The sequence below is a fragment of the Chiloscyllium plagiosum genome, unplaced genomic scaffold (genome assembly GCF_037043375.1).
Source record: "Chiloscyllium plagiosum isolate Xiang-an unplaced genomic scaffold, Cpla_swu_hap1 HiC_scaffold_3, whole genome shotgun sequence".
Lineage (NCBI taxonomy): Eukaryota > Metazoa > Chordata > Chondrichthyes > Orectolobiformes > Hemiscylliidae > Chiloscyllium > Chiloscyllium plagiosum.
In genome coordinates, this window is record NW_028270141.1 from 158,928,669 (window position 1) to 158,942,161 (window position 13,493).

The 13,493-nt window shown below is 56.4% G+C and overlaps 1 protein-coding gene across 1 annotated transcript in view; it reads left to right on the forward strand.

Moving 5' to 3' along the window:
- Positions 1–13,493, forward strand: part of LOC122540190 (dynein axonemal heavy chain 6-like) — a 1,075,999-nt gene that overhangs the window by 780,577 nt on the left and 281,929 nt on the right. Inside the window, exons 60-62 of the mRNA XM_087984706.1 lie at positions 6,481–6,711; positions 9,118–9,239; positions 9,443–9,687. Coding sequence (XP_087840832.1) covers positions 6,481–6,711; positions 9,118–9,239; positions 9,443–9,687 — 598 coding nt within the window. The remainder of the gene's footprint in view (positions 1–6,480; positions 6,712–9,117; positions 9,240–9,442; positions 9,688–13,493) is intronic.

A 13,493-nucleotide genomic window follows, 5' to 3' on the forward strand; every position in this document is an offset into this window, starting at 1 on the left:
TCAATGAATGAGCACCTGGGGAAGGTAATCAGGAACAATGGCAGGGAGATTCCGAAACTGAGGAACAGTGGGGGCTATCAGGAGAGTTGGGATGCTGTGGGAAATATTGGGAGGGAGTATAAGAGGTCAGAGAACAGTCAAAGACACAATGGAGTCCTGGTTTACACTTGACTCAGTTAACGTATAGTTATTTACAATTTACAGCAATGACCAGGATGAGGAAAGTGAATGTATTATCGCTCAGTTTGCAACAACTCAAAAACACAATGGCAAGGGCTAAGGGTGACCCAGAGTCTGCAGAGGGACATAGACAGGGTAAGGGTGACCCAGAGTCTGCAGAGGGACATAGACAGGGTAAGGGTGACCCAGAGTCTGCAGAGGGACATAGACAGGGTAAGGGTGACCCAGAGTCTGCAGAGGGACATAGACAGGGTAAGGGTGACCCAGAGTCTGCAGAGGGACATAGACAGGGTAAGGGTGACCCAGAGTCTGCAGAGGGACATAGACAGGGTAAGGGTGACCCAGAGTCTGCAGAGGGACATAGACAGGGTAAGGGTGACCCAGAGTCTGCAGAGGGACATAGACAGGGTAAGGGTGACCCAGAGTCTGCAGAGGGACATAGACAGGGTAAGGGTGACCCAGAGACTGCAGAGGGACATAGACAGGGTAAGGGTGACCCAGAGTCTGCAGAGGGACATAGACAGGGTAAGGGTGACCCAGAGTCTGCAGAGGGACATAGACAGGGTAAGGGTGACCCAGAGTCTGCAGAGGGGTATAGACAGGGTAAGGGTGACCCAGAGTCTGCAGAGGGGTATAGACAGGGTAAGGGTGACCCAGAGTCTGCAGAGGGACATAGACAGGGTAAGGGTGACCCAGAGTCTGCAGAGGGACATAGACAGGGTAAGGGTGACCCAGAGTCTGCAGAGGGACATAGACAGGGTAAGGGTGACCCAGAGACTGCAGAGGGACATAGACAGGGTAAGGGTGACCCAGAGTCTGCAGAGGGACATAGACAGGGTAAGGGTGACCCAGAGTCTGCAGAGGGGTATAGACAGGGTAAGGGTGACCCAGAGTCTGCAGAGGGGTATAGACAGGGTAAGGGTGACCCAGAGTCTGCAGAGGGACATAGACAGGGTAAGGGTGACCCAGAGTCTGCAGAGGGACATAGACAGGGTAAGGGTGACCCAGAGTCTGCAGAGGGACATAGACAGGGTAAGGGTGATTCAGAGACTGCAGAGGGACATAGACAGGGTAAGGGTGACTCAGAGACTGCAGAGGGGTATAGACAGGGTAAGGGTGACCCAGAGACTGCAGAGGGGTCTCGACAGGGTAAGGGTGACCCAGAGTCTGCAGAGGGACATAGACAGGGTAAGGGTGACCCAGAGTCTGCAGAGGGACATAGACAGGGTAAGGGTGACCCAGAGACTGCAGAGGGACATAGACAGGGTAAGGGTGACTCAGAGACTGCAGAGGGACATAGACAGGGTAAGGGTGACCCAGAGTCTGCAGAGGGGTATAGACAGGGTAAGGGTGACCCAGAGACTGCAGAGGGACATAGACAGGGTAAGGGTGACTCAGAGACTGCAGAGGGACATAGACAGGGTAAGGGTGACCCAGAGTCTGCAGAGGGACATAGACAGGGTAAGGGTGACCCAGAGTCTGCAGAGGGGTATAGACAGGGTAAGGGTGACCTAGAGTCTGCAGAGGGATATAGACAGGGTAAGGGTGACCCGGAGACTGCAGAGGGATATAGACAGGGTAAGGGTGACCCGGAGTCTGCAGAGGGGTATAGACAGGGTAAGGGTGACCCAGAGTCTGCAGAGGGATGTAGACAGGGTAAGGGTGACCCAGAGTCTGCAGAGGGGTATAGACAGGGTAAGGGTGACCCAGAGTCTGCAGAGGGACATAGACAGGGTAAGGGTGACCCAGAGTCTGCAGAGGGGTATAGACAGGGTAAGGGTGACCCAGAGTCTGCAGAGGGATATAGACAGGGTAAGGGTGACCCGGAGACTGCAGAGTGATATAGACAGGGTAAGGGTGACCCAGAGTCTGCAGAGGGACATAGACAGGGTAAGGGTGACCCAGAGTCTGCAGAGGGACATAGACAGGGTAAGGGTGACTCAGAGACTGCAGAGGGACATAGACAGGGTAAGGGTGACCCAGAGACTGCAGAGGGGTATAGACAGGGTAAGGGTGACCCAGAGCTGCAGAGGGGTATAGACAGGGTAAGGGTGACCTAGAGACTGCAGAGGGGTATAGACAGGGTAAGGGTGACCCAGAGTCTGCAGAGGGACATAGACAGGGTAAGGGTGACCCCGAGACTGCAGAGGGAAATAGACAGGGTAAGGGTGACTCAGAGACTGCAGAGGGACATAGACAGGGTAAGGGTGACCCAGAGTCTGCAGAGGGACATAGACAGGGTAAGGGTGACCCCGAGTCTGCAGAGGGACATAGACAGGGTAAGGGTGACCCAGAGTCTGCAGAGGGACATAGACAGGGTAAGGGTGACCCGGAGTCTGCAGAGGGACATAGACAGGGTAAGGGTGACCCAGAGACTGCAGAGGGGTATAGACAGGGTAAGGGTGACCCAGAGTCTGCAGAGGGACATAGACAGGGTAAGGGTGACCCCGAGACTGCAGAGGGAAATAGACAGGGTAAGGGTGACTCAGAGACTGCAGAGGGACATAGACAGGGTAAGGGTGACCCAGAGTCTGCAGAGGGACATAGACAGGTTAAGGGTGACCCAGAGTCTGCAGAGGGACATAGACAGGGTAAGGGTGACCCGGAGTCTGCAGAGGGACATAGACAGGGTAAGGGTGACCCAGAGACTGCAGAGTGGTATAGTCAGGGTAAGGGTGACCCAGAGTCTGCAGAGGGGTATAGACAGGGTAAGGGTGACTCAGAGACTGCAGAGGGGTATACACAGGGTAAGGGTGACTCAGAGACTGCAGAGGGACATAGACAGGGTAAGGGTGACCCAGAGACTGCAGAGGGACATAGACAGGGTAAGGGTGACCCAGAGACTGCAGAGGGATATTGACAGGTTAAGGGTGACCCAGAGACTGCAGAGGGACATAGACAGAGTACGGGTGACCCAGAGTCTGCAGAGGGACATAGACAGGGTAAGGGTGACTCAGAGTCTGCAGAGGGACATAGACAGGGTAAGGGTGACCCAGAGTCTGCAGAGGGACATAGACAGGGTAAGGGTGACTCAGAGACTGCAGAGGGGTATACACAGGGTAAGGGTGACCCACAGTCTGCAGAGGGACATGGACAGGGTAAGGGTGACCCAGAGACTGCAGAGGGACATAGACAGGGTAAGGGTGACCCAGAGACTGCAGAGGGACATAGACAGGGTAAGGGTGACCCAGAGTCTGCAGAGGGACATAGACAGGGTAAGGGTGACCCAGAGACTGCAGAGGGACATAGACAGGGTAAGGGTGACCCAGAGTCTGCAGAGGGACATAGACAGGGTAAGGGTGACCCAGAGACTGCAGAGGGGTATACACAGGGTAAGGGTGACCCAGAGTCTGCAGAGGGACATAGACAGGGTAAGGGTGACCCAGAGACTGCAGAGGGACATAGACAGGGTAAGGGTGACCCAGAGTCTGCAGAGGGACATAGACAGGGTAAGGGTGACCCAGAGTCTGCAGAGGGGTATAGACAGGGTAAGGGTGACCCAGAGTCTGCAGAGGGGTATACACAGGGTAAGGGTGACCCAGAGTCTGCAGAGGGACATAGACAGGGTAAGGGTGACCCAGAGACTGCAGAGGGGTATACACAGGGTAAGGGTGACCCAGAGTCTGCAGAGGGACATAGACAGGGTAAGGGTGACCCAGAGACTGCAGAGGGACATAGACAGGGTAAGGGTGACCCAGAGTCTGCAGAGGGACATAGACAGGGTAAGGGTGACCCAGAGTCTGCAGAGGGGTATAGACAGGGTAAGGGTGACCCAGAGTCTGCAGAGGGGTATACACAGGGTAAGGGTGACCCAGAGACTGCAGAGGGATACAGACAGGGTAAGGGTGACCCAGAGTCTGCAGAGGGACATAGACAGGGTAAGGGTGACCCAGAGTCTGCAGAGGGACATAGACAGGGTAAGGGTGACTCAGAGACTGCAGAGGGGTATGTAAGAGTGACCCAGAGTCTGCAGAGGGATATAGACAGGGTAAGGGTGACTCAGAGACTGCAGAGGGACATAGACAGGGTAAGGGTGACTCAGAGACTGCAGAGGGGTTTGTAAGGGTGACCCAGAGTCTGCAGAGGGATATAGACAGGGTAAGGGTGACTCAGAGACTTCAGAGGGATATAGACAGGGTAAGGGTGACTCAGAGTCTGCAGAGGGACATAGACAGGGTAAGGGTGACTCAGAGACTGCAGAGGGACATAGACAGGGTAAGGGTGTCCCAGAGTCTGCAGAGGGGTATAGACAGGGTAAGGGTGACTCAGAGACTGCAGAGGGACATAGACAGGGTAAGGGTGACCCAGAGTCTGCAGAGGGACATAGACAGGGTAAGGGTGACCCAGAGTCTGCAGAGGGACATAGACAGGGTAAGGGTGACCCAGAGACTGCAGAGGGGTATACACAGGGTAAGGGTGACCCAGAGACTGCAGAGGGATACAGACAGGGTAAGGGTGACCCAGAGTCTGCAGAGGGACATAGACAGGGTAAGGGTGACTCAGAGACTGCAGAGGGACATAGACAGGGTAAGGGTGACCCAGAGTCTGCAGAGGGACATAGACAGGGTAAGGGTGAACCAGAGTCTGCAGAGGGATATAGACAGGGTAAGGGTGACCCGAAGAGTGCAGAGGGATATAGACAGGGTAAGGGTGACTCAGAGACTGCAGAGGGATATAGACAGGGTAAGTGTGACCCAGAGACTGCAGAGGGACATAGACAGGGTAAGGGTGACCCAGAGTCTGCAGAGGGGTATACACAGGGTAAGGGTGACTCAGAGACTGCAGAGGGACATAGACAGGGTAAGGGTGACCCAGAGACTGCAGAGGGACATAGACAGGGTAAGGGTGACCCAGAGACTGCAGAGGGATATTGACAGGTTAAGGGTGACCCAGAGACTGCAGAGGGACATAGACAGAGTACGGGTGACCCAGAGTCTGCAGAGGGACATAGACAGGGTAAGGGTGACTCAGAGACTGCAGAGGGGTATACACAGGGTAAGGGTGACTCAGAGACTGCAGAGGGACATAGACAGGATAAGGGTGACCCAGAGTCTGCAGAGGGACATAGACAGGATAAGGGTGACCCAGAGTCTGCAGAGGGACATAGACAGGATAAGGGTGACCCAGAGTCTGCAGAGGGACATAGACAGGGTAAGGGTGACCCACAGTCTGCAGAGGGACATGGACAGGGTAAGGGTGACCCAGAGTCTGCAGAGGGGTATACACAGGGTAAGGGTGACTCAGAGACTGCAGAGGGACATAGACAGGATAAGGGTGACCCAGAGTCTGCAGAGGGACATAGACAGGATAAGGGTGACCCAGAGTCTGCAGAGGGACATAGACAGGGTAAGGGTGACCCACAGTCTGCAGAGGGACATAGACAGGGTAAGGGTGACCCAGAGACTGCAGAGGGACATAGACAGGGTAAGGGTGACTGAGAGACTGCAGAGGGGTATACACAGGGTAAGGGTGACCCAGAGTCTGCAGAGGGACATAGATAGGGTAAGGGTGACCCAGAGTCTGCAGAGGGACATGGACAGGGTAAGGGTGACCCAGAGTCTGCAGAGGGACATGGACAGGGTAAGGGTGACCCAGAGTCTGCAGAGGGACATAGACAGGGTAAGGGTGACCCAGAGTCTGCAGAGGGACATAGACAGGGTAAGGGTGACCCAGAGTCTACAGAGGGACATAGACAGGGTAAGCGTGACCTGGAATCTGCAGAGGGCTATTGTGCACACACTCAAACGCACACTCCCCCATGCATGCACACACACATGCACACGCAAATACACACGCACACACACACACACACGCAAATACACACACGCGCACACATGCACACGCATATACACACGCACGCACATGCAAATACACATGCGCGCACACACACGCACACGCAAATACACACGCACGCACACGCAAATGCACACGCGTACACACACGGACAAGTACACATGCACATGCAAATACACACACTCACATGCGCGCACGTGCGACGTACACACACACGCACTCCCGTTTATATACACGCACACACACTCGTGCAGAGTTGATGGGCTGAAAGGCTTATTTCTGTGACTCGAGATTGGGAAAGTGGAATAGAGTGAAAGGGATTTGGAGGAACAGAGTGGCAAAGTGCGGAGGGAGTGAGTGAGGAAGAGAGGGATACATAATTGGGACAAAAACCAAAAAACAAATCAAAGTATTTCGGAGTAAGTCTGTGATGGGTTTTAATTGTCTGGCTGTATGTGCACACATTTGTTAGCAGTGTTAAAGGAATGTGATGTATCCCTCTCTCAGGTTCGCATTTTACAGAATCAGGGTCTGCCAGCTGATAATTACTCCACCGAAAATGCTATCCTGGTGAAGATGAGCAACAACTGGCCGCTACTCATTGACCCACAGGGTCAGGCAAGAAGTTGGATCACGAAGATGGAAGGGCAGGAGCTGCTCATCCTCCTGGCAACAGACCCTGGGTACACCAAACTCCTGGAGAGTGCAATTCGCATGGGATACCCAGTCCTCCTACACGTGAGTATCGAGAAAGGAAGCTGCTGCTTAGGGGACACTGTACAGGGAGCTTTACTCTGTATCTAACCCCACGCTGTCCCTGTCCTGGGGGGTGTTTGATGGGGGACAGTGTAGAGAGAGCTTTACTCTGTATCTAACTCCGTGCTGTCCCTGTCCTGGGGGGTGTTTGATGGGGGACAGTGTAGAGAGAGCTTTACTCTGTATCTAACCCCACGCTGTCCCTGTCCTGGGGGGTGTTTGATGGGGGACAGTGTAGAGAGAGCTTTACTCTGTATCTAACCCTGTGCTGTACCTGTCCTGGGGGGCGTTTGATGGGGGACAGTGTAGAGAGAGCTTTACTCTGTATCTAACCCCACGCTGTCCCTGTCCTGGGGGGTGTTTGATGGGGGACAGTGTAGAGGGAGCTTTACTCTGTATCTAACCCTGTGCTGTCCCTGTCCTGGGGGTGTTTGATGGGGGACAGTGTAGAGGGGGCTTTACTCTGTATCCAACCCCGTGCTGTCCCTGTCCTGGGGGTGTTTGATGGGGGGGACACTGTAGAGGGAGCTTTACTCTGTATCTAACCCTGTGCTGTCCCTGTCCTGGGGTATGTTTGATGGGGGACAGTGTAGAGGGAGCTTTACTCTGTATCTGACCCTGTGCTGTCCCTGTCCTAGGGGGTGTTTGATGGGGGAACAGTGTAGAGGAGCTTTACTCTGTATCTAACCCTGTGCTGTCCCTGTCCTGGAGGTGTTTGATGGGGGACAGTGTAGAGGGAGCTTTACTCTGTATCTGACCCCGTGCTGTCCCTGTCCTAGGGGGTGTTTGATGGGGGACAGTGTAGAGGGAGCTTTACTCTGTATCTAACCCTGTGCTGTCCCTGTCCTGGAGGTGTTTGATGGGGGACAGTGTAGAGGGAGCTTTACTCTGTATCTGACCCCGTGCTGTCCCTGTCCTAGGGGGTGTTTGATGGGGGACAGTGTAGAGGGAGCTTTACTCTGTATCTGACCCCGTGCTGTCCCTGTCCTGGGGGTGTTTGATGAGGGACAGTGTAGAGGAAGCTTTACTCTGTATCTGACCCCGTGCTTTTCCTGTCCTGGGGGTGTTTGATGGGGCACAGTGTAGAGGGAACTTTACTCTGTATCTAACCCCGCACTGTCTGTGTCCTGGGAGTGTTTGATGGGGACATTGTAGAGAGAGCTTTACTCTGTATCTAACCATGTGCTGTCCCTGTCCTGGGGGGTATTTGATGGGGACAGTGTAGAGGCAGCTTTGCTCTGTATCTGACCTTGTGCTGTCCCTGTCCTGTGGGTATTTGGTGGGGGACAGTGTAGAGGGAGCTTTACTCTGTATCTAACCCCGTGCTGTCCCGGTCCTGGGGGTGTTTGATGGGGAACAGTGTAGAGGGAGCTTTACTCTGTATCTAACCCCACGCTGACCGTGCCCTGGGAGGGTTTGATGGGGGATAGTGTAGAGGGAGATTTACTCTGTATCTAACCCCGTGCTGTCCTTGTCCTGGGGGGTGTTTGATGGGGGACAGTGTAGAGGGAGCTTTACTCTGTATCTAACCCCGTGCTGTCCTTATCCTGGGAGGGTTTGATGGGGGACAGTGTAGAGGGAGCTTTACTCTGTATCTAACCCCGTGCTGTCCTTATCCTGGGAGGGTTTGATGGGGGACAGTGTAGAGGGAGCTTTACTCTGTATCTAACCCTGTGCTGTCCTTATCCTGGGAGGGTTTGATGGGGGACAGTGTAGAGGGAGCTTTACTCTGTATCTAACCCCGTGCTGTCCTTATCCTGGGAGGGTTTGATGGAGGACAGTGTAGAGGGAGCTTTACTCTGTATCTAACCCCGTGCTGTCCCTGTCCTGGGGGTGTTTGATGGGGGACAGTGTAGAGGAAGCTTTACTCTGTATCTAACCCCGTGCTGTCCTTATCCTGGGAGGGTTTGATGGGGGACAGTGTAGAGGAAGCTTTACTCTGTATCTAACCCCGTGCTGTCCTTATCTTGGGAGGGTTTGATGGGGGACAGTGTAGAGGGAGCTTTACTCTGTATCTAACCCTGTGCTGTCCTTATCCTGGGAGGGTTTGATGGGGGACAGTGTAGAGGGAGCTTTACTCTGTATCTAACCCTGTGCTGTCCTTATCCTGGGAGGGTTTGATGGGGGACAGTGTAGAGGGAGCTTTACTCTGTATCTAACCCCGTGCTGCCCCTGTCCTGGGGGGTGTTTGATGGGGGACAGTGTAGAGGGAGCTTTACTCTGTATCTAACCCTGTGCTGTCCTTATCCTGGGAGGATTTGATTGGGGCAGTGTCGGGTGAGTTTTACTCTGTATCTAACCTGTGGGTTGCCTCAACTGACCAGGATAAAGAAGCTGAGGAAAGATTGAAAGGAAAGGAATGTGTTTGGTTTGTCTCCTTCCCTGCAGGAATTAACGGAGCAGATTGATCCAGGGCTGAGGCCAGTGTTGGTGCGAGAGATTTATTCCCGAGAGGGGCAGGACTACATCAGGATTGGAAACAAGGAAGTCGAATACAATTCCAACTTCAGGTAACACCAAACCCGGATTCAGAAAATCGGAACAGAAATTGCTGGAGAAACTCAGCAGGTATGGCAGCATCTGTGGAGAGAAAGGAGAGTTCATGTTTCGAGTCCAATCGCCTTTCTGCAAGTTCTGCAGCAGTTTCTGTCTGGATTTTGTTTGCATTTGAGTTTGAGTGAATGTGTTGATTGGTTTAACAATATAATCGCAGGTTGTACATGACCACCCGGATCTCCAACCCGAACTTCCTACCTGCTGTGTGTAACCTGGTGACCCTGATTAACTGCACAGTGACCTTCGAGGGTCTCCAGGAGCAGCTTCTATCCCGCGTCGTGAAGCGACAGCATCCACAAGTGGAGGAACAGCTTGGACAACTGCTGCAGAGCATTGCAAACGACCTGGTCACCCTGCGCGATCTGGAGAATAAATCACTGTCCTTATTTCAGAAAACCGAGGGTAAGCAGAGCTGACTGCCAAAGGCAGAAGGCATCACTGACAACCCACGTGGCTGCATTGTTCATGTCCAGAGGTATCCCTCCCAGTGGACTACACGATGGAAAGGCCTGTTTGGGACTTGCCCATTTGTGTGTGACTCTATCACTGCTAAATTGATCAATAGCTTCTAAGAATCACCAGGAATTTGACCGTGGCAGGAACCAAACTGAATTTGAAAAGGTTCCCTTCAGAGTGAGTTGTCAAGTCATTTCTTTGTCCATCAGTTTAGCAGAGAGTCACAAACCCATGCCACGCAGATACAGACCCTTCAGTCTAACGAATCCACACCAGCCACATTCCCAAAGTAACCCACAACCCTAGCTGTCTGCACGGACCACATCATTCCAAACCATTCCTATTCAGGAACGTACCCACACGGCTGTAAATATTAACAGTGAAGCAAAGCTAACAGGGGGACGGGAACGGTAGCTGGGGACCATCCCAACCCAATGGCCAGGCTGCCGACAGACTCGCTCTGTTCAAGGTGAAAGATGTAAGTGTTAGGCAAGCTTGGAACGACCCTCCGACAGTGAAACCGTGGTGACAGATCCACCACCCATTCCTCTCCCTCATTCTGGTATATTTAGGATGTTGGCTGGAATTCTTCAGTAATCCATTTGGATATTCCAGTTTACACCTCTCTCACACAATGTCATTAACCTTACTGTGCAGGCCACGAGGCACTGTAGCTAGAAACAGCCCCAAGACACAAGTCTGTCACCCTGACAGGGTCCCCCACACCCCAGGGGACCACCCTGACAGGGTCCCCCACACCCCAGGGGACCACCCTGACAGGGTCACCCCAAACCCCAGGGGATCACCCTGACAGGATCCCCCCCAAGTCCCAGGGGACCACCCTGACAGGGTCCCCCCCAAACCCCAGGGGACCACCCTGACAGGATCCCCCCCAAACCCCAGGGGGTCACCCTGACAGGGTCCCCCACACCCCAGGGGACCACCCTGACAGGGTCCCCCCCAAACCCCAGGGGACCACCCTGACAGGATCCCCCCCAAACCCCAGGGGGTCACCCTGACAGGGTCACCCACACCCCAGGGGACCACCCTGACAGGATTCCCCCCACACCCCAGGGAGCCACCCTGACAGGATCCCCCCCAAACCCCAGGGGGTCACCCTGACAGGGTCTCCCACACCCCAGGGGACCACCCTGACAGGATTCCCCCCACACCCCAGGGAACCACCCTGACAGGGTCCCCCCCAAACCCCAGGGGGTCACCCTGACAGGGTCCCCCACACCCCAGGGGACCACCCTGACAGGATTCCCCCCACACCCCAGGGAACCACCCTGACAGGGTCCCCCCCAAACCCCAGGGGGTCACCCTGACAGGATTCCCCCCACACCCCAGGGGACCACCCTGACAGGATACCCCCCAAACCCCAGGGGGTCACCCTGACAGTGTCCCCCACACCCCAGGGGACCACCCTGACAGGATCCCCCCCAAACCCCAGGGGGTCACCCTGACAGTGTCCCCCACACCCCAGGGGACCACCCTGACAGGATTCCCCCCACACCCCAGGGAACCACCCTGACAGGATCCCCCCCAAACCCCAGGGGGTCACCCTGACAGTGTCCCCCACACCCCAGGGGACCACCCTGACAGGATCCCCCCCAAACCCCAGGCGGTCACCCTGACAAGGTCCCCCACACTCCAGGGGACCACCCTGACAGGGTCCCCCCTAAACCCCAGGGGATCACCCTGACAGGGTCCCCCCCAAACCCCAGGGAATCACCCTGACAGGGTCACCCCAAACCCCAGGGGGTCACCCTGATAGGGTCCTCCACACCCCAGGGGACCACCCTGACAGGGTCCCCCACACCCCAGGGGAACACCCTGACAGGATCCCCCCCAAACCCCAGGGGGTCACCCTGACAGGGTCTCTCACACCCCAGGGGACCATCCTGACAGGGTCCTCCACACCCCAGGGGAACACCCTGACAGGGTCCTCCACACCCCAGGGGACCACCCTGACAGGATTCCCCCAAACCCCAGGGGACCACCCTGACAGGGTCCCTCACACCCCAGGGGACCACCCTGACAGGGTCCCCCACAAACCCCAGGGGACCACCCTGTCAGGGTCCCTCACACCCCAGGGGACCACCCTGACAGGGTCCCCCACACCCCAGGGGACCACCCTGATAGGATCCCCCCCAAACCCCAGGGGACCACCCTGACAGGGTCCCTCACATCCCAGGGGACCACCCTGACAGGGTCCCCCACAAACCCCAGGGGACCACCCTGACAGGGTCCCTCACACCCCAGGGACCACCCTGACAGGGTCCCTCACACCCCAGGGGACCACCCTGACAGGGTCCCCCACAAACCCCAGGGGACCACCCTGTCAGGGTCCCTCACACCCCAGGGGACCACCCTGACAGGGTCCCCCACACCCCAGGGGACCACCCTGATAGGATCCCCCCCAAACCCCAGGGGACCACCCTGACAGGGTCCCACACATCCCAGGGGACCACCCTGACAGGGTCCCACACATCCCAGGGGACCACCCTGACAGGGTCCCCCACAAACCCCAGGGGACCACCCTGACAGGGTCCCTCACACCCCAGGGACCACCCTGACAGGGTCCCTCACACCCCAGGGGACCACCCTGACAGGGTCCCTCACACCCCAGGGGACCACCCTGACAAGGTCCCCCACAAACCCCAGGGGACCACCCTGACAGGGTCCCTCACACCCCAGGGGACCACCCTGACAGGGTCCCCCACAAACCCCAGGGGACCACCCTGACAGGGTCCCCCACACCCCAGGGGACCTCCCTGACAGGGTCCCTCACACCCCAGGGGACCACCCTGACAGGGTCCCCCACACCCCAGGGGACCACCCTGACAGGGGCCCCCACACCCCAGGGGACCACTCTGACAGGGTCCTCCACACCCCAGGGGACCACCCTGACAGGGTCCTCCACACCCCAGGGGACCACCCTGACAGGGTCCTCCTCACCCCAGGGGACCACCCTGACAGGGTCCCCCCCAAACCCCAGGGGACCACCCTGACAGGGTCCTCCTCGCCCCAGGGGACTACCCTGACAGGGTCCCCCCCAAACCCCAGGGGACCACCCTGACAGGGTCCTCCTCGCCCCAGGGGACCACCCTGACAGGGTCCCCCCCAAACCCCAGGGGACCACCCTGACAGGGTCCCTCCTGTCCTGGCACCTTCCCCTGCCACTGCAGGAATTGCAAAACCTGCCCCCCACCCACACCTCCGTCCAACGCCCCTAAAGGATCCTTCCACATCCATCCGAGATTTACCTGCACGACCACACACCTCATCTACTGTATCCATTGCTTTGATCTGGTCTCCTCTATATTGGGGAGACAGGACACCTGCTTGAGAATGTTTCAGAGAACATCTCCAGGACACCGCACCCACCAACCCCACCGCCCTGTGGCTGGACACTTCAACTCCCCCTCCCACTCCTGGGCCTCCTCCATTGCCACTCCCTCACCACCCGACGCCTGGAGGAAGAACGCCTCATCTTCCACCTCGGGACCTTCCAACCACTCGGCATCAACTTCGATTTCACCAGTTTCCTCATCTCCCCTTCCCCCACCTTATCCCAGATCCAACCGTCCAACTCAGGACCGCCCTCTTGACCTGTCCTATCTGTCTACGTTCCGTCCCACCTTTCTGGTTCACCCTCCACTCCGCCCAGTCACCATCACTCCTCACCTCACCTACCCATCACATTCCAATGGTATGTTCCCCCCCCCCCCCAATCCCACCCATTTAAC